At 43.9% G+C, this 24,611-nt stretch overlaps 2 protein-coding genes across 6 annotated transcripts; one reads left to right on the top strand and one right to left on the bottom strand.

Moving 5' to 3' along the window:
• Nucleotides 1–140: 140 nt before the first annotated feature.
• Nucleotides 141–22,773, top strand: LOC105697615 (liprin-alpha-1). Of its 3 annotated transcripts, none has more exons than XM_012421104.2 (22): nucleotides 141–1,658; nucleotides 4,299–4,400; nucleotides 5,261–5,425; nucleotides 5,684–5,758; nucleotides 5,911–6,006; nucleotides 7,036–7,224; nucleotides 8,397–8,684; nucleotides 8,956–9,099; nucleotides 10,013–10,169; nucleotides 10,321–10,679; nucleotides 10,782–11,024; nucleotides 11,103–11,285; nucleotides 11,343–11,435; nucleotides 11,514–11,671; nucleotides 11,849–11,896; nucleotides 13,539–13,794; nucleotides 13,864–14,009; nucleotides 14,137–14,349; nucleotides 14,477–14,740; nucleotides 14,818–14,974; nucleotides 15,049–15,165; nucleotides 15,317–22,773. In XM_012421104.2, the coding sequence occupies exons 1-22, from the start codon at nucleotides 1,410–1,412 to the stop codon at nucleotides 15,404–15,406; spliced, it is 3,792 nt and encodes a 1,263-aa protein (XP_012276527.1). In that variant the 5' UTR covers nucleotides 141–1,409; the 3' UTR covers nucleotides 15,407–22,773. The 3 variants fall into 3 exon arrangements, with proteins under 3 accessions (XP_012276527.1, XP_023289197.1, XP_012276517.1); XM_023433429.1 differs by having other exon boundaries at nucleotides 8,956–9,081; XM_012421094.1 differs by having other exon boundaries at nucleotides 1,410–1,658; nucleotides 10,010–10,169; nucleotides 13,542–13,794.
• LOC105697629 (SAGA-associated factor 29) lies at nucleotides 22,645–24,469 on the bottom strand. Of its 3 annotated transcripts, none has more exons than XM_012421123.1 (6): nucleotides 24,290–24,469; nucleotides 24,065–24,177; nucleotides 23,729–23,986; nucleotides 23,510–23,671; nucleotides 23,205–23,433; nucleotides 22,645–23,057 (listed from the first exon to the last, which is right to left on the bottom strand). In XM_012421123.1, exons 2-6 carry the CDS (start codon nucleotides 24,101–24,103, stop codon nucleotides 22,870–22,872), a joined length of 876 nt encoding a protein of 291 aa, XP_012276546.1. In that variant the 5' UTR covers nucleotides 24,104–24,177; nucleotides 24,290–24,469; the 3' UTR covers nucleotides 22,645–22,869. The 3 variants fall into 3 exon arrangements, with proteins under 3 accessions (XP_012276546.1, XP_012276540.1, XP_012276554.1); XM_012421117.1 differs by having other exon boundaries at nucleotides 22,870–23,057; nucleotides 24,274–24,469; XM_012421131.1 differs by having other exon boundaries at nucleotides 22,870–23,057; nucleotides 24,263–24,469.
• Between the last annotated feature and the right edge of the window lie 142 nt (nucleotides 24,470–24,611).

A 24,611-nucleotide genomic window follows, 5' to 3' on the forward strand; every position in this document is an offset into this window, starting at 1 on the left:
CATTCCAGAAATGTTTACCTGAGAAGGTATGAAAAGTAGTCAAGAACCTGAAATCATGTTCTGGGAATCCTTAAACATTTCGGAACGCACCCTTTAAAAAATTCGCGAAGTTCGTTTCCAATTGGCGGGCTGCTCGGGCGGGCTCGGGAGCGCTCGGGCGTCTTCGGTGGCCCCTTCGGCGACGTCCAAGATGGCCGTCAGTATCGGAAATGGTGTAGCGTGAGAGAGAGGAGAGTGGGCGGTAGGGACCGTAGGTGTGTCAAGTGTCGGCTCTTCCTTGATTATGCCATCGAGATGCCGATCGTTGCGCCCGTGGTTAGGTGCGGTTAGGTGTATCGGGTGGCCAGTGAGAGGAGCGTGATCGCCGAGTGCTGGGGAGAACGCATGAGTCTGAGGAGCGGCGCTCGGCGCTCGGACTGTTTCATCGGCTCGACCCGGTTGGCGGATGCCCACCGACCGTCGACTTTGCGTCGCCGCGCCCGTCGCCTCGGCTTCCGAGAAGTGCAGCGCGGCGCGCCCGAGTCTAGTACAGACTGCACAGGTACCGGAAATATTCGCCGAGGGAGAGGACCCAGCCCCAGTCATCGCATCATCGCATCATCCCGTCATCGCTTCGTCGCATTATCTCGTCACCGCATCTTCTACGGGGACAGAACGACGCCAGTGATTTCCTGAGTAAGTAAAAGGCCGACGAACCGAAGGCGAGGCTGCAGAAAATTCCCTGCACACCGCTGTGCACAGAATTCTGCCACACCAAGGACTCCACGAATGAAGAAAAAAAACGGGATGCAGGCCATGCAATTTGTGTCAGGTTATGTCATTTGTGGCGATAGGGTAATGTGAGTTATCGGAGCTAGATGAGGTCCACGTTCGGAGAGATCGATGGACCGTCAAGGCTCATTCATCGGTAGTTGACCAAGAAATTGCAGTGCGATGTTTGTCCATGCTTTGTGGATTTGAGCTGGAGTAAGAATAATCGGTTCTTTAATCGTAATCATTGGTTGTAAAGCAAGAATTATTCACTAACTTAAGAATGGTGGATGAGCCCTGGGAAATGAGATCGACTGTGAACGCATAATTCTGATCATGCCGGGAATGTCATTAGCGGTTGGTCATAGTGCCGACGAGATCACTCGATCTTTGTCGGATAAGGACCTTTATATGAACCGTGACGAGTGGAATCGGAACTGAGTCTCTGGTCGATAAATTGTACAACTTTGGATGGGAAATCTGTGCTTATTCCTGGCCTGAGGAAGTTGGTTATGTTGGAGAAGAAATAGAAGAATTTGGGGAATAGTGAATTCGGTGGAAAGGCAAGATCTGCTTCCACTGCTTATAATTTCGTGGACATTGGGCCGGCGGAATCTAAGTATTAACGTCAACTTGGCTCGAAGAAATTCGAGGGGAAAATGTGGAATATGATGTGCGACGTGATGCCTACCATTTCGGAGGACAGCATCAGTCAGCGGAGCTCGCAGTTCTCGGCGGAGGACGGGAACTTCGAGCAGCTGATGGTGTCGATGCTGGACGAAAGAGACAAGTTGATGGACTCTTTGCGGGAGAGCCAGGAACGACTGCAGGAAGCCGAATCCCGCCTCCAGGAGCTGGAGAAGGAGCGGGATGCTCTCAATCGTCAGATCAACGCCAACATTCCTCAGGTAAATTGTTGCTCTTTAATTCACTGCAATTATGCCTTCCGACAAGGCTCGTTAAGTTAATTGCACCGCAAGGTGTGCACTCCCACGCTCATTTGACAGGAACGTGAACCCTGTGACAAAACGACACGCTCTGACAAATTGAACAATTTATTCCTTCCAAAGGAAAGCCTAGAAATTACTTAAGCATGGCATGTCTTTAGGTGATACAGAAGTAACGAAATTGATATATCATCTGAAAATAAACTGGAGTAAACCTTCAACAAGTGGCCTTTACGCTTCAATGAAATAACTGCAATTGATACAGGCAGTTACATTTTTTAAATCATCGACAAAAATCCTTTCGCTGACTGATCGCGTTGCGGTTTATTAAATCCGAAAGTTCACGTTCCAAAGAAAAGTCTTCCGCTCCAGATAGTTGCAAAATTTTCCGCATCGAGCCAGCGCTCCGACTTCCGTTTCCTTGGATCTGGGCAAAAAATGATCTCCTCGGATATGGCGATTTTTTTTTTTTTCCCTCCGGTCTGTAATTTACATTTTAATTACACCGCTGACCAGTCAACGGCTGACGGTAAACTCATTCGCAGTCCCGCGATATTTCACTCGGGCATTGTGTTTACCTCGACAAAAGGATCCCCCACGCGAACAGTAAAGAGCAGAACAGGGTTGTAAATATCACAGGGAGTGTCAATCCACGGGAGTCCTTAATCGCAAATCACGTGCGTTGATAAAAATACAGGACGCGAATCGCCGATCACGAACAGGTGATAACTCGTTATCAGGGGGGAGGGTAAAGTATGAAAACCTTCGATACACCCTGTTTGGGGAAAAGTTTCACTTATCACGATTTACCCTTCGGACGTCCCTTTCATATCACCTTGAGGTGATTTTTATCTAAAGCGTGTACGATATACGCGACAATTATATTACCAGAGCGCGTAATAATATTACGGCGCGTCACGCGTTTTTTCTCTATTTCATACTTTTTTGTTTATTTTTATTTTTTCATTTATTTATTGCGAGTACGATATACGTGATAATTGTATTACCCGAGCGCGTAATAATGTTACGGCGCGTCCCACGAATTACGCGCAATTAGACGAGCGAAACGCAGTTACGGCCGTAAATGGGGAGCGTATCGAAGTGACAGAATCTATTGCCATTGACCGAGCGATCGATTGCACACGGGTATTGATAGATATCCGAGTACGTGGTGTGACGCAACCCTGTGTGGTGTACCCACCGTGTGTGTACGTACAGGGTATACATGCCCAATACACGGGGCGGTACATACACGATTCGTCGGCGGCAACTGGAGTGCGAAGGGCACATGCATGAAACCGAATCGTTACGTCAATTCTCCCTATTCTCTCACCCAGTTTTAGCCTCCCCTTGGTTGGCCGAGTAAGGCGAGCTCGGCCAAAAAATATCGAATCCGAAGATCGGGGGAGAAGGACGCGCACCGAGAAAGAAATAATCATCGAACCAAAGAAATATTCTAATAGTACCTAAGGAATATCTTATCGATTAAAAAAATTATTATTACACTGTAACAAGCTCGAATGAATTACATGCAAAGTTTCTTTGGAATTATGACAATTTATTTCAGTGGAATTCCTTTTAATGAACAAAATGTTCCTTTGGTACCGTTCAGAGCGATATTTCTTAGGTTCGATGAATCTCTTTTTTATTGCTGGAATATTTATTACTGGATTATCATTAATTATCATTTCTCTGAATGAAAAACAAATATTTGTTTAGGGGTAGTTAGGATGTTTCTTCATTTTTTTTTCTCTCTACCAAAACCCTATTATTCGGCCGAAATGATTATTGCTCGATGAAATCATTTTCATCGAATCAAAGAAGGGTTTTTTTTCTCTCAGCCTAGAGGTCGGAGTTGCAGATCGAAAAGGAGTCTAGACTCGAGTATGTCCTGTTTATGAGGAGGAAAATCGGTAAAATTAGCAGGGCGACCAAGACCCGGTGCAACGTACGGTGTACGCAATACGCGTCGATCAATAAACCCACCCACTCACTACTACCTCTCCATGAATGAACCTCGGCACCTCTCTCCTACTCCTGGCCGCCTTTTCCACTACGATCCGAGCTACTATCGAATGGCCAAACTCGGACGAAGGGGAACGAACAGGAGTAACCAGGGAAATAAATAAAGGGATAGAGGAAAAAAAAAATGTGAAAGAAAAAGGGAAAAGAGAGAGATGTTGCGTTGTCCTCGTCTACCTTGCTCGTGAGTATAGACACACCTGTTTCCAGGGATTGGTGTGCACTCGCCGTGAACCTAGCTAATTCCTTGGCGACTCCGTCATCGTCGTAAACCACCGGGACTGGTTCGGATGGACGTTCCTCCGACGTGCATCCGAGATATCCCCGCTGTTCCCCAGATTTTATGCTCGACACGGTTAGACTAATTCGTGATGATTCCTTTGAGAGGGAAACGTAAAAATGGATTAAGGGCACGCCTTAAGGCGATATCAAAGCGATTATTATTTTGTTAATGATCGATATCTTGGCGCAATCGTTATCGTTAAGAGCAATGTGAGTCCTGGTCTTACAATTGTTCATTACTGGGGGGGGAATGAAAATCCCGGTTACTTATGCAAATTTTCTCTTTCCCTGTTGCAGGAGTTCTCACAGCTGACGAAGGAGCTGACCGCCGCGAGGGAGAGCATCCTCGAGAGGGAGGAAGAGATCTCCGAGCTGAAGGCTGAGCGCAACAATACCCGGGTAAATTTCTTAATTATCGACCCCCAAATAACTGAAACTAACCGCAAGTTGTTTCCCAGCGACTTAAGGTATTACGATTGGGTCATCCTATGTGGAGAAGTCGGGAGACTGCTTTGTACCGTCTGTTTTGCATGTTCCCAAGAGTAGCTGTCCAGGACCTGAACCCGAGTGACGCGGGTATGACGCCGGAGGCTTCTCTCGGATGGGACAGAAGTTCGATTTCTTTCAGGTGTACCATTGAAAAGCGATACCGGAGTCTCGCAATGGCCCACACCCATGTCGACTTCCCGAGAGCCGCCTAAGAAAAGACCGGTAGAAAGGACATGCGCTGTTACATCATCAGTATGCAATCTAGAGCCCCACCGTGGAATCAGCCTCTCGTGATCGGAAAGAGTAACGGGTACCATCGGTTGCATTATGTGCATCTCCGTGTCGGATTAAATTACACGGCGATGCGTAATACGGTGGAATTAAAAAAGGAAAGAAAAAGAACGAATCACTTCCTAGACGTGAGCGGTGGGAACGACGCATGTCCTGGGCTATGTAAATGTGTGATCAGGGAAGACCAATTAAGGCGTTATGAAAGCCGTCATATTTATATACATATCGAAGTAACATTTGTCGATCGAGCGTTGCCGTTTCGATCACGACGCTTTTCCTGGTTTATACAACGGCAAGGAGAGTCGGCGATACATATTTTTTTTTTCTTTTTTTTTCTGGCAAGGCCGTACCGAGAGTACCGCCGCATAAAAATATACCCGCAAAAGCTCGATCAGCTGGCGGCTACTTAGGTCGTGATGTATGCGTGTACTATTATTAGATATTTGTATGACTAATGCCCGACTTTGAACCCTCGACAGCTTCTGCTGGAGCACCTCGAATGTCTGGTTGCGAGGCACGAGAGGTCCCTCAGGATGACCGTGGTCAAGAGGCAGGCTGCGGCGCAATCCGGGGTCTCGTCCGAGGTCGAAGTACTCAAAGCCTTAAAGAGCCTCTTCGAGCACCACAAGGCTCTGGACGAGAAGGTACTATTAACACCCCGCCTACACACGGGGAAACATTTAATTGTACCGATACAATGAAAGTGTTCCCGGTAAAATAGAGTTCAAACAGTTCAGAGATAAGTCTCACGTACGAGATCTGTGGCGCCACTTTCGCCCCACCTTAAAGGTGACAGGCCGGATTTATTCTGCTGTGAGATCTATTTCTAGTCTTAGAGCCGAGTTAATTGTGACGGGAGGAGGTATCTCTATCGACGCTGATCGTGTGACATTTTCGTGCAGGTCCGGGAGAGATTACGACTAGCCCTAGAAAGGAACACCAGCTTGGAGGAGGAACTGGCACACACCAAAGACGAGGTAAGGTCTGGAATAACTGACCTCGGTCAACCTCTTAATCTTTCAGTCATTCGATGGAGACCCAAGTCAAATCTGTGTCGGGCTGATTACGAGGAGGCCCAGCCTCTCGAAATCCTTTGATCATGCCCGATCTAAAGGAAGTCTGATTGCAGCTCCAGCAGTATAAAGTAGGCGGACACCCCGCCAAAGTCATCGAGGACAGGCCCAAAGAAAACGGGCAGGCTGATGACGCCCAACAGCAGAGCAAGGTACCTTTTTTGTTTTTTTTTCCTTTTCCCCTCCGGATGTGTGGACATTTTTCCTTTTAACGAGGTCACTCACATACAAGGCACTCATGTCCATTCACACGCCATTTTTTCGTCCATCGCCATCGGGTATATATGTTTATGTACTGCCGAATTTATACATTTAGATCGCCGTCAAGGGAAGGGATGAGTTTGGAAGTGTTAATGCGAGACTTTGTTATCATCTTGCATGCCCATGTTTTTAGCCTCATTGTAGGATCACTAGGTAGAGCATTATTTATCTATCTATATACACATTAACCTATGTATACGTATATTGTACGTATGTATTCCATGTATATCCCCCCCTCTCGATCTGTGATAGCAGTTTCATTTCCCTCGGCGATAAATCCCGCGAGAAATTCTGGGTCTCTGTTGGTGTCGTCCTAGGAAATGCCGTCCTATGAAATGCGCGGCTCGCGGATCTGTGTGGAAGGTCATCACGTCGGTTTCGCCGGGCATTGATCATGTCGTTCTGTCCCATCTAGTGCCACTTCATCAATGAATGAGGGAAACGAGTGCATCGTAACGAATGATTGTGCCCCGGATGCGTTTCGGTGGATGCAAGGAGCGGGCTCGATAGGGGAAATTATTCCAATTTTCGGGAAAAATTTAGCGGCTCGTTCGGATTATCCTGGAGGTAACTTAACTACTTCAACAACTCCGAGTCCAGTTACGATTTCTTTTTCCCTTTGGGGCCGATTCTTCGGACGGGAATTTCCGAACAGTCTGGCGCATATTGGCCGATAATTCGGGACTCGCGTTATCTCGGGAATATATTCACGGTACGATTTAAATGGCCCCGATATACCGGGGAATCCGGCGTCGCTCGTTGCATCCGTTTAGGAGGGCATCCGGGATTATGTTCGCAATGCACGGTAGTCAGCTGATAGATTCAGTAGTCGTGTTAATGTAGTGTTTGATAAGCGCGAGCGAGATGCAAGCCTGCCGGACCGAACGAGGCATTCTGAATGTAGTGTTGTGATCGGGCAGAATCAGACCGAGCAGGCGGCGAACCAGCAACAGCCACAACAGCAGCAACAAAAGCAACAGCACCCGATTAAGCTAGGTACCGAGAAGCAGCCCGAGGTGGGGAACAGACTGAGCAATGGCAGCCTAGATCCTACCGATCAGGACTCTGACGTTCGAGTAATTGACTTACAAGCTACTCTCGACAAGCAGGTATGAAATTGCAGTAACGCCAGCTCCTCGTTTCTGTAACGAAATGAGAGAAAATGTGTATGGAGAAAAAAAAGAAAGAAAAATGCGGCGAGGGTATTCCGATAGACACCTTAGAAGGTAGAGACTCGAGCAGAGGACATTTTCGGGGCGGTCTCGAAGCACGACTTTTAGAGATGTTCAAGTTTTAGAGAGAGATTTATTTTAATGCGTTTTTGCTATTTCGCCAGAGGACCAACGACTTAAGGTAAAACGTCGCTCTTTAATCTCTCTTCGTTGAGTAATAATTACGAGAGCTGAGGAAACGTCGCTTTCGGAGGTTTATGTTTAACACGCTTTTGCCATGCTTAGATCTTTATACTGTTTCGGCATTCCTGTATTGTACTGTTCAAGATGTTATACCGTACATGTCCGAGAAATTGTAAAGGAGAGGGATTTAACATGCAAATTTATGTAAACGAGATACTAGAGAAGAAACCGTTTAACTATTAAAGTGCTGTTATCATTGTATGGCACCTTCGGTATAGTGGCATGTATGGAATGAGACTTCATGTTCATTGTATATTATTATATGACTGGCATGATTTGTGTCTAAGGCTGAACATTGATCCTAGTTCGCTATCCTTTGTACTGTGCCTTGCCACACATTCTTTTAAATAACTGTACAAATTGAAGACAACATTATACACCGAACAGAGTTATATTCTTCGTATATAGTTTCTTGTACAGCTATGAGATATCAGAATATCGTTCCAGGCATTTACAAGAATCTTCTTGTACACCATGTACCTAGCTTCTCTCATATTGAAATGTCAGGAATTAACGGTGTGATTGTTATTGCAAAAAAGTGACGTCTTGAATTGTAGAAAACGGGAAATTTTATTGTTCGGGGGTAAACCCATGAAATTGTTAGGATAAAAATTCGGCAGAAGGGTAATGAAAAAAAGAAGCCATTAAACCTTAGGCTCGATGTTAATTTATTCGTTGCTAGGTCGACGGCTTGTATGTACGGAATTGTCGATTTGGTAATTTCGCCGTATAAAATGCAGGACTTGTTCCTGTTTTAGACGGTTGTACGGTAGTGTACGGTTATCGGAAAAATCCGGGAGTTTTGAAATATTGGGCATCGGTGATGGGGAATTTTTTTAGTGAATTTCATTCCATTCGTTTTCCAGAGTTCGGAGCTCAGCTCGTGGCAACGTCGTGTCGCCGAGCTTAGTGGGCGCGTTTCAGAGCTGGAGGAAACCTTATCCAAGGCTCAGAAAGACCTTCTTAAGACCCAGGAGACGAATGTCAATCTGCAAAGGGATTTGCGTGAGAATGCCGCGCAAAAAGAAGACCAGGAACAGAGGATATCGACTCTCGAGAAACGATACCTCAACGCTCAGAGAGAATCCACCAGTTTGCACGATCTTAACGAAAAACTCGAACAGGAGTTGCAGCACAAAGAGGCTCAACTCAAGGTGATCTACGATGCCTGTTTAATATATATATTTTTTTTAACAGATAAAAAAATTCATGGATAAGAGGAAAAAAAATATAGAATTATACGTTTCAATGGAGTCGGTGGGTGAAATTGATTTCAAAAGGCAGATATTTTCAATACCTTTTTACTCTCTTTTAAACTCGCCTTGGGATCCATTTCACGACCTGGTCTAATTTTAAGCTAAGTTAGGAATTTCTCATGAGATATATCTCGAGTAATCCCACTAAATCGGTTGTACAATGCCGCAGCTGCAAGAAGAGAAGATTGCGGCCATCCAGGAAAAACTGGAGCTGGCCGAACAGAAACTAGCGCAATATGCAAAGTTACCGGAAATGGAGGAACAGTTGAAGCAGAGGATGGAGGCTCTGACCCAGGTGAGGAGGCCCAACCAGGTACGCAGGCGAAATCATTTCACTGCATCGCCAGTTATCTCTGTCGGTTTACCCTTCTCTGTTTGCCTCTCTTTATTAATATGCATAACTTACTCTCAGGCCAAACTCTCTATCTCTCTCTCCCTCTCAGTACTGCTCTCGACAGTTGTAAGTGCTACATCCTTACAAGATCCAATTACTCTCCGACATAATGCCACAACCATCACGTTTCCACCACAAACGGGAGTCATTACCCAGAGATTTCGACAAGTTACTAATCACCCCATGCTCGCCTATCTTGCATAGAAATTACGACATACAGTGTATCTCCAACAGTTTCATTTATTTTCTGCCTTCGTTGCTCTCTGCTCGATGGTTCTGCCTTCAACTTCTCGATATCTAGTTAGTCCCCATGGGTATCTTTAATAATTTTAATATAGAAGCGAGATAACAAGGAAAAAACAGACGAGGTTGCGTGTCCCTTTAATCGTTGTCATCAAATTTAAGGAGCACGGAGAAAACGATAACTCTTTACGCCCTCGTTATCATGACAAGAATCTCAAGAAAAATTATAGACTCTTCCAAACGGCGGAGCGTACTTTTATCATGCCAAACATGGAGCCATGATAAGTTTCCTGAATTGAGAAATAAATATTTATCGAATCGAAGTACCGAACTTTTCGCGTATCTTTAAAACATGTTCAAGTATAGCTTGATCTGTTTTTCACTTGTGGCCTCCGAATGTGTACTTGAAAAGTGAATGCATAATTTTTTTATCCGAACTAGATAGTCTTCCCGGAAAGTTGTAGAATTTTTTTTTCTTTCTTATCCCAAGGAATCGTGATCATTGTTGCCGATCGACATTTTCAACCGATTCATTGATTAACAAGTTGTGTCTTGGTTTAATTCACCGACGGTTTGATTTAATAAGCAGGCTCAGGAGAGGCATGGTAGTGCGGAGGATAGAATCCAAAGATTGGAGACTCAGTTGGACGAAAAGAACGCAGAAGTGATGCGATTGACCCAACGGCTGAAGATGAACGAGGAGCACAACACTCGTCTCAGCACCACTGTCGATAAACTTTTGTCTGGTAACTCTTAAATTTCTTCTAAAACGCCTGGAAATAATTACAACCAGTTCGATTAATTTGTATAACACTATGCCACCGAGAACGAGATCTAATGTGTACACCATTTGAACGCGGAAGCCAAGTGATTTATTTGCAATCGCACTTTTCCCAGAATCGAACGAAAGGTTGCAAGTGCATCTCAAGGAGAGGATGCACGCTCTGGAGGAAAAGAATGCACTTACCCAGGAACTGGAGAAAACAAGGAAAATCGCGGAGGACCTGCAGAACGAGAAGGCGGAGATCGTGAAGGAGCTGGGGAAGGCTCGACTGGAGATCGACAACGTGAAGAGGCAAATGTTGCAACAAGAGATCGCGTTTAACATCCAACAAACGGATGCCTTGACCAGAAGTTTGTCGCCGAATGCTGTTGACCCAGGAACCTTCTCCAGGAGTGCAAGCTACAGCAGTTTCGATACGCACTCGTTACCCAGGAGAGCAGCCAAAAGGCCGATGGAAGATGATAGCGCGAAGGTATATTGATTTTATGTTAACAAATTGTGTCGATAATTAGAAAGAAATCATTTTTTTTTTATACCAGTGAAATATTTACAATTGGTTCTGATCGTTTTTCAGAACTATGTGGCGCGCACCTTGGCTGAACAAGAGTGGGAAAAGTTGCAGCAAGCGCATGTTCTCGCGAATGTTCAACAAGCTTTCGATGTATCCAGCGATGCCGAAGGAGATGGAGACAATGAGAGCATCTTCAGCTCCGCTGCTGATGTCATAAGTCCAACGGGTCACACAGATGCTCAGACTCTAGCTCTGATGTTGCAGGAACAATTGGACGCTATTAATACAGAAATCAGACTGATTCAGGTTGCTAGATTATAAATACGTATGAATATGTGGATTTCTCTTATACTTTATTTTAAAAAAAAATTCTATGTTTAAAAGGAGGAGAAGCAGAGCACGGAGGCTAGAGCAGAAGAGCTGGAGTCCAGAGTCGGCAGCTTAGAACACATGAATTTGTTAGCCAGAGGCCGAAGCTTGGAACGGGCATCTCCTCCTCTCAGTGGACGTTCCACGCCAAAGTCTCACCATAGTCCTAACAGAGATTACCTGCACAAATACCATACGGTGAGTGTGCTTTGGCTTTGGCAAGTAATGCAGTGAACAGTGGCTGTCAATTTTTAGGCACCGGCCTCGATGTCCCCTGCACACCTCCATCAGTACGCTGCCTCGTTAGCTAGTCCTGGCCAGTTGTCGGAGTCTCTTCCTGCGAGCCAGGTTAGTTACCAATCCAGAATTATTTTTTTAACGCCTATGCAAAGACAGGCGATGAGTAAAACCTTCTGCCTATGGCAGTTGCAGCTGTCCGGTGAAGAGTTGCACTCGGTGAGCGAAAGAGACAGTACTGTCGGAGCAGGCAGTGGGAGTGACGCAGCCTCACCCTTGACTGCGAGATCACTCAGACTGGAACGAGTCGTCCAAGCTTTAGCACACAGCCAAGAAGAATTGAGAAGGTATGATACAATATTTGGGCAAGTGTTTAGGATGAATTTGAAGCGAAAGAAAATTTTTCTATTGATATTTCAAGTATGTGAGAAGGTTCCTTTGCAAAATTATTAGCTATAATATTCAGCTAGCATGAAATATTTGTTTCGTGCATCGTTATCATTCTCTATTATTCGTGCTACCAGACGTACTGGACAAAGTGGACTTCCTAGCTGTGACTTCTCCGCACAAAGGTTTAAAACTAATTATAATACTGCATGTAATACCTGCGACGTGCCACTGTGTACCTCCTGTCAGAGCAGTGTATATGACTGCGAATCGGACAGCATTTGGCAGAGTCATATCGATACCGATGGTAATGGGATATTGAAAGTATTCAGGGTGTTTCGGTCTTTTCTTTTCTTTTTTTTTGTTTTATTTTAAGTGTACTGTCGAAATAATATTGACCCTAAGGAACCAATTAATTGTGACATTATTCCTAACTTCTTCTTTGTTTTCTTTTAATGTCTCTTTCGGAAGCAAGTATGTATGACGATACGATAGACCATATGCTAATGGTCTCTGCCTTTGGACACAGTGGCACGGACGAAGAGACCGATAAGTATAGATCCCTGGAAGCAATCGATACTAGCTCCTTGCAGCTTCCGTACTGCCCTGTACACGACAGACATCGTTGTCTCAAACAGACGAGGGAACTTATGGGTCCGAGAGAGGTGCATGAGTTTCTACAAGTTTCCGCACAGACAGGGTTCTTATGCGAAGGATTTCAAAGGTACCGAAGAGTCAATTGAGGAGTACTGAAAGTTCACTTATGTCATTTCTGTCTACCGTTTTGAGGTTGAAAGCCACATCAACAGTCTCATAAGCAGTAATCAGTTGTATTTTCAGGTTACTGTGTCTAGCGTGTTACGATGAGTATGTATATTATTCATACGTTTTTTTTTCTCTTCTCTCTTCCTCCAAAAAGTATCTGTAACTTTTTGATTTTCTCAAGGAAACATTCGACTATGATGTCCAGCTAAGTCTCTTACCAGTGACGAGCATTTGTAAATAATATTCTCATTGCTGCTCCACCACTAGAATAAATGTTCCTTCTATTTTTCTCTCTCTATGATTTCCTTTTTGAACCCGCAGTTAGTCAATTCATACATGGCTTTTATCAAACCGAAAAGTTACAGAAGAAACCTGCTGTCTTCCCGTAACGTATTTAATTTTCTTTGGATGTCCCTGGAACAGGGAATTGTAATTATCAGAAGTATCGATACCCCCTCCCATTTGTTCATCGAAGTCGTTTGTCATTTCATTGACTTCTGAATTCATGTGTATCGCTTAATTCCGGAATACTTCTAGACATTTGCTGCTTGTAAGACTTAATTTATATGGTGGTGCTGCGACAGCCAGCTTCCTGTAAATTGTAATTGTTAATTAAAGTTAGTCTTCGCTGCCAGCCTCTCAGTTTCTGTAAGTTCTCGAGTCTTAAACAAAAAAGCTATCGGCAGCTTCAGGGTGTATGCTTCTACGGTGTCGATCAAAGATGCATAAAAAAGTTGCAATGCTGTTTAGTGTTGTGTACATTAGATGAAAATCATGAAGAAATTCGACTTCGCATAAAGGAGATTTAATCGTGGAAGTACTGTACTGCATGGTAATTAATATCTCGTAGAAATATTCAACAGCTTTCGCGTGCGATGTTCTCGACACTTGGGACATTTAATGTCGCCTTAAATTAAGCTCTAAATTATTTGACTCTAACGGCCTCCATTGTAAATGGAGTAAATGACGGAGAATGTCAAAGAAAAATTCGTAGTATCAGGCTTTAGTAGTAGCGAGCCGTCGTTAGAGTAGAACTAGAAACTAGATTAGCGCTCCATGCAGCAGGCATGGGCAACATAACAACGGGGCACTCAATTCTGGGACTCCTCCTTCCCCATTGTCCTCACGCCACAGCAGCCAGGACAGTTTGCACAAGAACAATTATTCCGGCGTCGGGCTGCCCATCGGACAGCTCTCCAGCTCCCATCTGCACATGCAATCGAGTATGAGTCCTGCAACTGCGGCTGCAGTCGCTGCAGCCCAAAAGAAGAAGGGCCTCAAGAGCAGCCTCGGTCGATTTTTTAGCAAAAAGGAAAAGGTAAAGGTAACAAACGAACGTTATTACCGATGAAAGGGTTGAACTGAAACATCTTACTTCTGTTGGTAGATCAAGGGGAAAGACAGCGGTCTCTCAGGAGACATGCCAGGCATGGTCGGAGTAAGCACACCAGCTGATCCAGACTACGGTGACAATGTGTCCCTCGCTGGAACCCTTGGTGGGAAGAGTGACTTTGATCGAAGAAAAAAGAAAAGGTAATTATTTATCCAAGAAACATGTATTCACCTTCGAAGCATAGAAATTTAGGTCTCGGAGGTGCAAGTCATTAGAGACACTTAGAGGTTTCTGCTTCGCTCTGGTCAATTTTATTTTTTGATGCAGTATGTTGGACTCGTCAAGGCACGAGCTGTTAGCAGAAGCAATGAAAGCAGGCACACCTTTTGCATTGTGGAATGGACCGACGATAGTCGCCTGGTTGGAGCTCTGGGTGGGAATGCCTGCGTGGTACGTAGCAGCATGTAGGGCCAATGTCAAGAGCGGAGCCATCATGAGTGCTCTCAGTGATACCGAGATACAACGAGAGATTGGAATCAGGTAAATAGCTATTCTCATTAAGAAACTCGGTGGAGTTTTGCGCGTGGAAATTCGTATAAATTGTAAATTTTCTAAAGAAATTGTTAAAATTCGTACCTTGACATTACATCGTGGCATTATTTCCTAGCAATCCACTGCATCGGTTGAAACTGAGATTGGCAATCCAGGAGATGGCTTCGCTGACTAGCCCCTCCGCACCAAAGACCTCCCGGACCACCCTGGCTTTCGGTGACATGAACCATGAATGGATTGGAAACGTGTGGCTGCTCAGTCTGGGTCTACCTCAGTATCGGTCCACTTTTATGGAGTGCCTTGTAGATGCCAGAATGCTGGACCATCTAAATAAGAAGGATCTTCGAGGGCAACTCAAAATGGTCGATAGTTTTCATAGGTGCGTATTTTACTCACGTGAACCTTGTAATTAATCTTCGTAGGAATACACATCTTATGGAGGATAATCTTTTTCAGAACGAGCTTACAATACGGTATCTCGTGCTTGAAAAGGCTAAACTACGATAGGCAACAATTAGAGGAGAGGCGACGAATAGCAGAGACTGCAAACGTTGACATTCTCGTGTGGAGTAACGATCGCGTGATTAGATGGGTACAGTCGATCGGGTTAAAGGTACTGCTAATTCTCATCGATTAAACTAAAACCCTTCTCTCTACATTTCCATTAAAATATCACTCTCTCCGAAGGAGTACGGGAACAATCTGTTGGAGTCTGGAGTCCACGGAGCCCTTATAGCCCTGGATGAGAGCTTCGATGCTAACAGCTTAGCACTTGCTCTACAAATCCCAATGCAGAATACACAGGTTAGTGAATTGTATCTAATGTTAGTTAATTATAAAGGTACGGTCTCTTGGAATCCATTCGGTGCAGCATCGATTCCTTCTGCGTAGCCCAAATCATGGCTCGAAGTGACTGCGTAGTCAGGCAGATCCATATCGAAGAGTTTGATTTTAGGCAAGGCAGGTGTTAGAAATGGAGTTCTCAAATCTCTTGGCGGTGGGGACTGAAAGGCGATCCGACGAGTCGAACAGCATGAAGTCTTGATCGAGCTCCTCGAGTAGATTGCCTCATCTCCAACCCCATCACGTCTAGTCGAATATCCCAGCTATTTACTATACTATCCGTGCGCAAATGTGTCATAACTATCAGTCGAGTGCGAGCTTTAACTATCGTTTCTAAGGGTACCTGCACTCTCGTTCGTTCCGAGGGTATTTATACTCTCCGCGTGGTAAGGGAACGCTAATCGAGTGCGGTGACGATTACCGGTTACGCCTAAGTGACATTGTACCGCGACGATCCGAGTGTTCTTCGAATCCTTCGTATAGATACCGAAATGTAGTACGCAAATCCGACTTGGAGGGCTCCGACGGATGCCAAATGGTCTGGGGACGAGCGTTAGATTTTTGAGAGCCAGTACAACAGCTATAGACTTCTGCGGTGACAATAATTTCGTCCGGTTCGACGTTCCCGCGTATCGACGCGCGCGCCATTCTCGAGAGACGCGGGAAACGCGGGAGCTATACCGTACCTACTTGCTTATTTCTTTTGTTTTTTAATTTTCTTTATTGGCGACAAGGAAAAAATTAAATAACGAGAATTACCGCATTCCGTAAAAGCCCTCCGGAAGAATCGAATCGAAGAAAAAGTTCCTCTGCGTTGGTTAAACTGATTTATAGACGGATATTTGTACGGATGGCGAAGAGTCGACGTTTCGTATGTCTTGTCGCAACGCGTTCGTCATGACGCGCGAATGATTTATCTCGAGCGCGACGCGAATCCAAAACCCGGAAAACGTGGAAAAGTTTCGTTGGGCACGTGGACTCGATGTCTCTCTGAATCCGGATGGATGAGAAATCGGAAAGAAAGAAACTGCGTCCTATGTTGCTGTGTTTATAGGAGGGCGACTCGAGATGAGGCCCCGAATTTTGACACGCCTACTACGCGCGTCCACGTCATGAAAGCATAAACGTATACGTAAACTCTGCGTACTTGTATATTATTCGCGGGAATTCATAGACTAATCGTTATTCCTCTTCTATTACTGGACATTTCGAGTCTCCGTAGGTTTCTTGTACCGCTAATCCTTCGAGATCTTATGCACAAGATGGCGGCCGCAATTGGGAACGCTTATTTTATAAATTAGTACCGATGCAGATTTGCGCAAACCCTTCCGATATTCATTTACAATTATATTCTCAAAATAGAGCCGCGTTAGTATGAATTGTCCCGAGTCCGAGATTTATTTAAGCTCGGAGTATCGAAAACGCGAGCTGATGAATTAACGATGTCTAGAGATTACCCGATACTTTGCGCTTCCTAGTATTTTTGTCAATGCGTTTCCCTCCGAAAATCAAGGGACGAATTTAGGCGTTTCCGATTGACTGCCGCCGTCTTGTATTAAATTGTACCGGAACCATAATCCGAGTCTTCGAAGACGTCGTCGGATCGATTTAGGTTTAGATTATTTTCTCCGAGACGTGTCCGAGGGCTCGCTTCGCTTTCGGGGAACGTAGGCCAGACATTTTATACCAAAATATTTGCACGGTGTACAACTATAAGGATATAGTAGGTCTTATATCTGAGATCGAGCCCAATTTTGGGTAAAATCCGCAAGATCCGCGGTCGTACAGCTTCGGATTTGACGAATTAATAACCGGGGCGAGGCTTCCTTTTCGTCAAAATGAAAGACAACTAGTTAGGGATGTCGGCATTGATTCGGCGGATATTACCGGCGCGTTTGTGTGAATATGTTAACAAAACGAAACAAAGGGAAAAAAAAATGATGCTTCTCGCAGTACACAGGATAAAAAGAAAAAAGAATACGCGTCGTCGACGTAACGCTACTCAATGGAAGTTACTATAACGATACTGTAATTTGTAAATACAGAACGCGCGAGGCCGGTTAATGATATGACATGATTATATATATTATATATACATTATATATATTATATATATATATATATATACACACTCACACGCGCATCGTGTCTCTCGTATCTTTCGATGAATTTGTACGACTCGAGTTTAGGACACGAGAAAGAGGTATGCCGATTTACCGATGTTAATGTATTGACTACGGTACATGTACTTTCAATTGGTTTCACGTTGTTTGTACGTTCGCGATACACGAGCGACAATCGACTCGTCACTTGGGTCTTGTCTCGCGTTTGGCTAATTATTTCCTTTTTTGCGCCTTTTTCTCCGGTTTATCATTTTGTAATGACGTTTCGAGGCGTACACGTGGCCGTAGAGATGTTTATTTATGTCGACGTTAATCGTAATACGCGAACCACACGCACAATGGCTTTGCAATGTAATGCGCAGAAGTTTTGGTCGGTCGATGGTTGTAGATTATTAATACTTGTAGAGGTGCGTATTGTAAATGGAAGAGATAAGAGCGTCGCGGCGGTGACGACGGCTCTCGGTGTTAAAGGCGAGCGTCGATTAACATTTTAGCATGGCGTGTCTCGGAGTTTTGTAATTATTTAAACCAAGTGTCAAGGGCTTGTGGAAGCGGTAAATGACACTTTTATCACCGAATTCGGTGCACCGACTTTACAGACTTCACAATCTGGACATGCAGGCTGTAAGGAAGGTCCTGACGCCCTTGAAGTTTCGTGGTTTATAAAGTTAGAAAATATTTATAAACGAATTTTAAAGAAATTGAAAATCTCACGAGGGTCGAGACCTCCCTTGTAATCTTTGCGTTCACGTTAAAAAGTTTGACACGATTCGGTACACCCAGTTGGGAGGAAAGTGTCAAACGGGATCTGACGCCACTTTCGCACAACCTTAAAGGAAGCTCTGGTGAAATTTGAGCGCATTGCGCTGCACGAAGAGGCATTTTCTCATCGGGATGTGGTTTCGCCGCGGGATGCACGATATGGAAAAGTTGCGCCCATGACCACGGAATTACGTATATTATACGGAGGGACGTTCCGTAAAATGTTTTGTCGTTTATTTGTCGCGTGCACTCGAGATGAACTTGACATCACACGAGCTAGAATAGTCGCGAGTCTACTATATATCATTTTATAAGGAACTATTTGGTCCGAATTTTGCAACTTTCCATAACGCGCGTCCTCGGAGTATCGCAACTCGTCTAGCAAAGTAGGGGATAAAATAAAGTCAAGCGCGATAACGCCTTGATAACGAGGGAGAGAAAACTAAGAAAAAGTATGGGCGCGTTCGGAAATCGATTGGACGAAATGTCTGCCAGTAGAATATATTAATTGTAACTCCTGGATCGTGTGAGACTTTTTCAAAGGGATTATAAGAGCGGGAGGGTCGTCGACGTTGACGGAAGTACCGCGAGAAAACACACACTATACCGATATATCGCGACGGTAAAGATAACGGAGAACTATAAGTTATGAGCGCTGATGTTGTTAATGTTGTTAATACTTGAGGAATCATTGTTGTTGATGTTTGTTTCCCTGCAAAGAATCCCGCAAGCCATGGACTCTCGTAGTGGCTCCTCGCGCCTCTGTACGACCTTCCGAACGGGCGCAAACGTACCAAATAATCTCGACCAAAGACCTTGGGACTCTAATGTTAATGTATATCGAGAACGACTCTTTGTAATTATGCGCTCCTTGGCCGTCTCTTGATCGGTAGACAATTGAACCTAATTGTAGGGCGAGGCCGCGACATTCGATATTAATATCTAGCCGTTGTACATTGCTGTAGATTGTGCATATCAATGCGCGCCCTTCCCGATATCGGAGAATGTAACTCGATGTTCCTACGGGATGGGATTTCCAGGATTCGCGGATAATCTCCCCGATATCGCGGGGCGCGCCGATAATAATTGGGTATATCAATGTACAATAGAGTGCCCAATTCCGCGTGTTGAAAGGCTTTCGGGTGGGAACTTTGCAGACAACGCGGTGGATCATTCGTTTCGTTCCGAGATCTATATTTAATAGGATATATTTTAGATATGTATTCCGGCGAGACCGTGTACACATCCCTTGCGGATAATTACGTGGAATTTGCGCTCGTTACGTTTAATGGGGAATGACGGGAACGACGTTAGCGATTAAGTACTCGTTCTCGTGCGCTTCGGGAAAGGAATCACGGGACTCGGCAGAGTTTCGCACCAAATCACTGATTAGGCGCGAAGGCGCCGAGTACCTTAACAAGTTCGCTTCGATATGAACGAGAAACGCATTTTGGCTCGGACTCGTGCTACAATTTTAGCGTTAATAGACGTCTTTTGGCCATCTGCAGATAAAGGATGTTTTTTTTTTTTTAACGCTAAATGTGAGATGTGAGAATTTTTGTCACGACATCGGGTACAATGTACCGAGATTAGTGGGACGCGTTACATGTCACCGGTGATCTTATGCACAAATCGACGTGGCACAATATTCTCTCTCGTAAGGTAATCGTAAGCTCGACCTAATTACAGGTGATGGGCGTGTATACATTAATGTTACACAGACTGATTTAATTATACTAAACTAAGCCCGAGGTGGGATTCCCCCTGGGTTCGATATGGAGTTCCGGACTTTTATCATCTCCTTGTGGATTAAAAACCCGCAATTTCATATCGAACTACCTAATCGCACTCGGGAAATGGGAAATCTCCGCCTCGGGTGCAACCGAGGACACAAAAGTGCAGGGAGAGTCGCCAAGGACTCCTAGGGGATTCCTGAAAAGTCACCGGTGATCGCGTAGATAGCGGGGAAACGAAGCGGAGGGTTAAGGCCCGTTCGCAACGCGCGTTGTGAACGGACCCTAACCTAGCGGAGTAGACGGAAAAATAACGCGGGGATCGAGAAATCGGGGACATTCTTATACCGAGACATGCGTAACCCTTTCGGAAGAGTCTGCAGTACATGTAAATGACTGAACTTATTTTTAATCGTAAACGCTAGCTAATAATTACACCTAATGGACATTCCAGAGGAACCTTCCAAAGGCAAGCCACATTCGTAACCACATATAAATGTGTACATCGTGAGAAACAATATGTAGCAGCTTCGACGCATTCTATGTATTTAAAACTCTAAATACGACAGACCGTCGCGCAAGGCCGCTACGAGTTTCGCCCGAATTCGTACGATGGTTGAATCGAAGGGGGCGCCAAATTCGAAATGTGAAATTGTGAAATGTGAATTTGCGAAAAGTGAAAACTCGAGCTCGGCGAAACTCGGCGTGTCTCGCCCGGCGAATTCGTGCTTCGATACGGCCGTACAGGTTAGGTACGATGTACAGGATCGTTGCGATTGTCCTTCAATGGGTGTAAAGAGAAAGAGAAAGAGAGAGAGAGAGAGATAAAGATAACACTCTGTCTTTCCACGAGCTCGGCCGATCCTACTACCGACACTAGTGTCGGATTCGACGGACACATTCGAGACTGAATGGGCGATTTCTATATTTACATGAAGTTAAATTGCGAGGAAACTAACGGGAGGTTTAATTCCACCTTTCTTTGGGATTCTTTTCTCTCTCTTCTTTTTCGATCGAGAGGTAGGACGTGGGAGGCGGAGATGAATACAAAACGAAACGTTCCTTCGACCAGGCGGTGTGATTTTTCGCGTTAAGTACGTGATAAGATGGAAAGACCGTTTTTCACATAACCTCGTCCGAGAACCTGGCTTTCGGATTTTCTTGATCGGCCAGGCGAGGGATGCTGAGAATCCGCTAATGGGAGCAATTATCCGATTAACACTAACGATTCCTACGAGTGAGGACGAGTGTTAACCCGTTAAGCGAGCGCGAGAAACTTTACTACTTTATATTTTCATCCTCAAGTCTAATTCGATGTCATGTTTCTGAGGAAATGCATCCTTTGACGTTCCGTTTCTATTAACTAAGAGAGTAAATTTGAAGGTTCGCGGCTATGTTTGACCACGTGACGGCGGGAACAGCCAATCAGCGAGCAGCGGGAATTTCGTATTTCGGCGCCATATCTTATCGCGCTACTTAACGGGTTAATGGGTTTCTCAGTTTTTCTTTAAACGAGAATTCGATAGCTCGATACGTGATTGATCGACTTTTCGGGGAACGATCACTCGGAAGTTTATTTTCTATTGCGAGATTCGTAATCGTTGCGTGTTCGAGATTATTCGCGAATGGCCTCGAGGTGTCGTGAAATGCGCTTTGCGGGCATGTAATTAGTTGTAAACAGTGGAATTCAATTGCAGTATCGGACACGCCGCACATATCGTTTCGTCTAGATTTTACATATCAACCAAGTAAGCAGCATTTTATTTAACCTTACGTTTGTTATGTCGCTATTGTTGCACCCGGCAGGGTTGGGTAGATCTGCAACGATGCATAATGTAGGCTGCATTATGATTAATAATCATGAAATAAGAGTTACGAAGCAGCTCCTCGTTAATAAAAGAGGAGAGAAAAGGAAAAACGTGACATTTTTAAGTCAGCGAACGCTTCTCAACTGCAATATCTCCATGCGTAGAGGTTATGTTCAGTATTACTTCGCAGTTAGGGGTGATTCTTGTATTATTTTCAGTGCTTTGAATAACAGTTGATCCTCTTAAATCATATCGGGACAGAAATGCATAGTACGGTGTATGTTTTCCAAATGTAAACAGATCAGTGCTGATGTAATGTACCTTAGGTCGAGAGAATACGAATTATCTCCAATCGAATGCTAAATAGCCAGCTAAATTAAATCAACATACATATATTTTTTGTACAGCCATTGTTCTCTTTGTGAGGTAGTTGGAAATTAATGCTAACGATTAAGGAATTGAACAGTTGCGCATTGTACATAATTCGTTGTCAACTCGAATACCCAACCCTGCTGTCTCTGCGGTGTGGATTGCACGCGTTTTAACAATTTGTAATCGTTCAGTTTGAATTTCTTTCGAGAGTAAAGGACGGAGGGAGAAAATGAGGATTGAGAGTCGAGGGGATAAGAGTCCAGTACCCTGTACAGTTTTGTTGCATTTAGGAGGGAATTAACTAGAGGACAGCGCTGATGGGCATTAGGAATTGCTCGTTTAACGGGTGATAAGGAAATTGTAAGAATCAAACGAATTCACCGATTAAATTACTAGTTAACTGATTAGTTGATTACTCGATTAATTGTACTGTAGTATAAAAAGGCTACGAGTGTTTGAGCGAACGCGAGTGGGAATGCGTAGTAACGATTGGAACGATTATATTCCACGTGCAGCACATTTCCGTAACGGTGCCATAAGGTTTACTCTTATCGCAGGCAAAGGAGCGGATGGTTAAATAAATAATAAATAAAGAATTATCGATAAAATTGTTGCGGATACGAGGGCTTACTCGCTTGGATCTCCCGTGGTTTAACATCGTGTATTGTCGTAAAACCTGAATTCATTATATTTGTACAGTAACTATGATAACACACACACACTTTAAGTTTATATATAATACCTATGATACAATAAATTATTTGAGAAATTCTCGACGTTCTACCAACTCGTGTCCTAAATCTGTTACTTAGAAAAATACTTTCAGAGGGCTACGTGCTTTCGATAGAATCTTGGAAATATGGGCGATTAATTTTTGCTTCGCTTACTTTCTTTAATGGAAATCACGTAACGCTGAGCAACGTTTAAAGGAGGGGAATACCCATCGGCATAAGTCGCATCCTCGAATAATACTTCGTACTCTTCAGTTGCAGTCGTTGGTAATTGGTTTACGACAGCTTTATAAAAGCATGTTGTTTGAGGGTAGAGTGCCATTACTGGAAAGACCGAATTAAGAGGACGAGTTAGTAAAAACTTCATAAACAATTTGAATTATAAATCTACAACATGAATTCATGGGCCTTCGGATTTATTAAGATAGGATTAAGAAATAGGATAGAATGCTTTAGTATTGTTAAGATTACCTATTGATCCTTTAGGGAACAGTGCATGGCCATCCGTTTCTGGATTGGCTCTCATTAGAGGAAGAGGAACAACACGACGGCGAGAAAGGACATGCCTATCTTTCTGCTCCTCGTCAATATCATCGACTTCGTATTTGTTCGTGATTGGATTGAAGTGAACAACCTCAGCTAGGATCCAATTTTCTTCCTCATCTGAAACCTTCACTAATGCCGCTACCATATCTCCCATCTACAATTGACCAAGAATATAATTTTGTAAAGTTGTATCGATACATTTTTTTGTCATCGACATTGTATGAAGAAACCTTTGCTATATAAGTTGGTTCAGCTGGAACCGCACCGCATAAGGGAGGTGCCTTGGCTTCCGGTGTTTTCCCAACGTATAGAGGAAGCGTTTGAGCAGTAATTAATAACATTTTCATCAGAGCACCACGTCTGATGGTCTCTTTGTTCCCGGCATTTCTGGCCTAGAATAAGGTCGTGTTTAAATCTTTATTTGAAATTCCGTCTATCTTATAATTTACCTGTATCCGACGTTCATTTCTTATAGCTCGTATTTCATTAATCTTTGTAAGCGCTTTGCGTAATAATTCTTCTTCTTGTTGAGTGTCCGACACGGCGGTACTATAAAGGTTTTTTAGTTTCTGTTGAAAATAAGGAGAAACCTTGTCCTCGGGTGCTACTTTTTCATGGACCTTAGCGATGTTACCCAAATTGTGCTCCGAACGATTACGGGCATCCTCTATCTTGTGCACCAACTGGTAAATATCTTTCAATCGATCCTAAGCAATAACCAAATATTATTCCATGCTAATTCTTTCACAATGAAAGACTTGTAAAACAGCTTGAATAACGAATACCTGTATTTGATGAGCAGCTGCATCAGCAGTAAATGGCATCGTACGATATTTATTATCAATAAATTGCTGGACTTTCGGTACCAGTTTCAATTGTAAATGGTAAAATCTAAAATCTAAGAACGTAGAACATCAATAAATTGAAACTTTCTGCAGCAATTGTATGAACACAAACACGAGACATTATGAACAGTAGCGTACAAAACTAGTACCAGTAAAAGTGATTACCACTTTGAGGTTAAGTCGCGTAAACTTGTCCTTCTCATAGAATCATGTGATTATTCTTTACGAATAGGCTTGTATAAAACGTTCAGCAAATTTCCTCTCTTAAATAACTTAGTAACGATGAAAAAAATTGTCGAAATAAATTATCAAAATATTTTGAAATCGGCTACGATCATAGACTTATGAATGTCTATGGTTAGGATGCGAACGACAAATTCCACATGTCGAAAGAAACGAAATAGCAAATCTAGGGATTTCGTGTTTTTGGAGAAGAAAATCAGGTGAATAAACTCAATCGGGGTGAAAGTGCGAGAAGTGAGCATTC

Source organism: Orussus abietinus, unplaced genomic scaffold (assembly GCF_000612105.2).
Source record: "Orussus abietinus isolate OABI.00-Male unplaced genomic scaffold, Oabi_2.0 scaffold13, whole genome shotgun sequence".
Taxonomy (NCBI): Eukaryota; Metazoa; Arthropoda; class Insecta; order Hymenoptera; family Orussidae; genus Orussus; species Orussus abietinus.

Bases quoted from the DNA above. Each gene is read 5' to 3' on its own strand.
- LOC105697629 (XM_012421123.1), bottom strand. From the start codon at position 24,103: ATGCCATTTACTGCTGATGCAGCTGCTCATCAAATACAG. The intron at 23,987-24,064 runs GTATTCGTTATT...GTTATTGCTTAG, and splicing joins CAGCTGCTCATCAAATACAG to GATCGATTGAAAGATATTTA. The intron at 23,058-23,204 runs GTAATCTTAACA...CGGTCTTTCCAG, and splicing joins GTTCCCTAAAGGATCAATAG to TAATGGCACTCTACCCTCAA.
- LOC105697615 (XM_012421104.2), top strand. From the start codon at position 1,410: ATGTGGAATATGATGTGCGACGTGATGCCTACCATTTCGGAGGACAGC. The intron at 1,659-4,298 runs GTAAATTGTTGC...TCCCTGTTGCAG, and splicing joins TCAACGCCAACATTCCTCAG to GAGTTCTCACAGCTGACGAA. The intron at 11,025-11,102 runs GTTGCTAGATTA...TATGTTTAAAAG, and splicing joins CAGAAATCAGACTGATTCAG to GAGGAGAAGCAGAGCACGGA.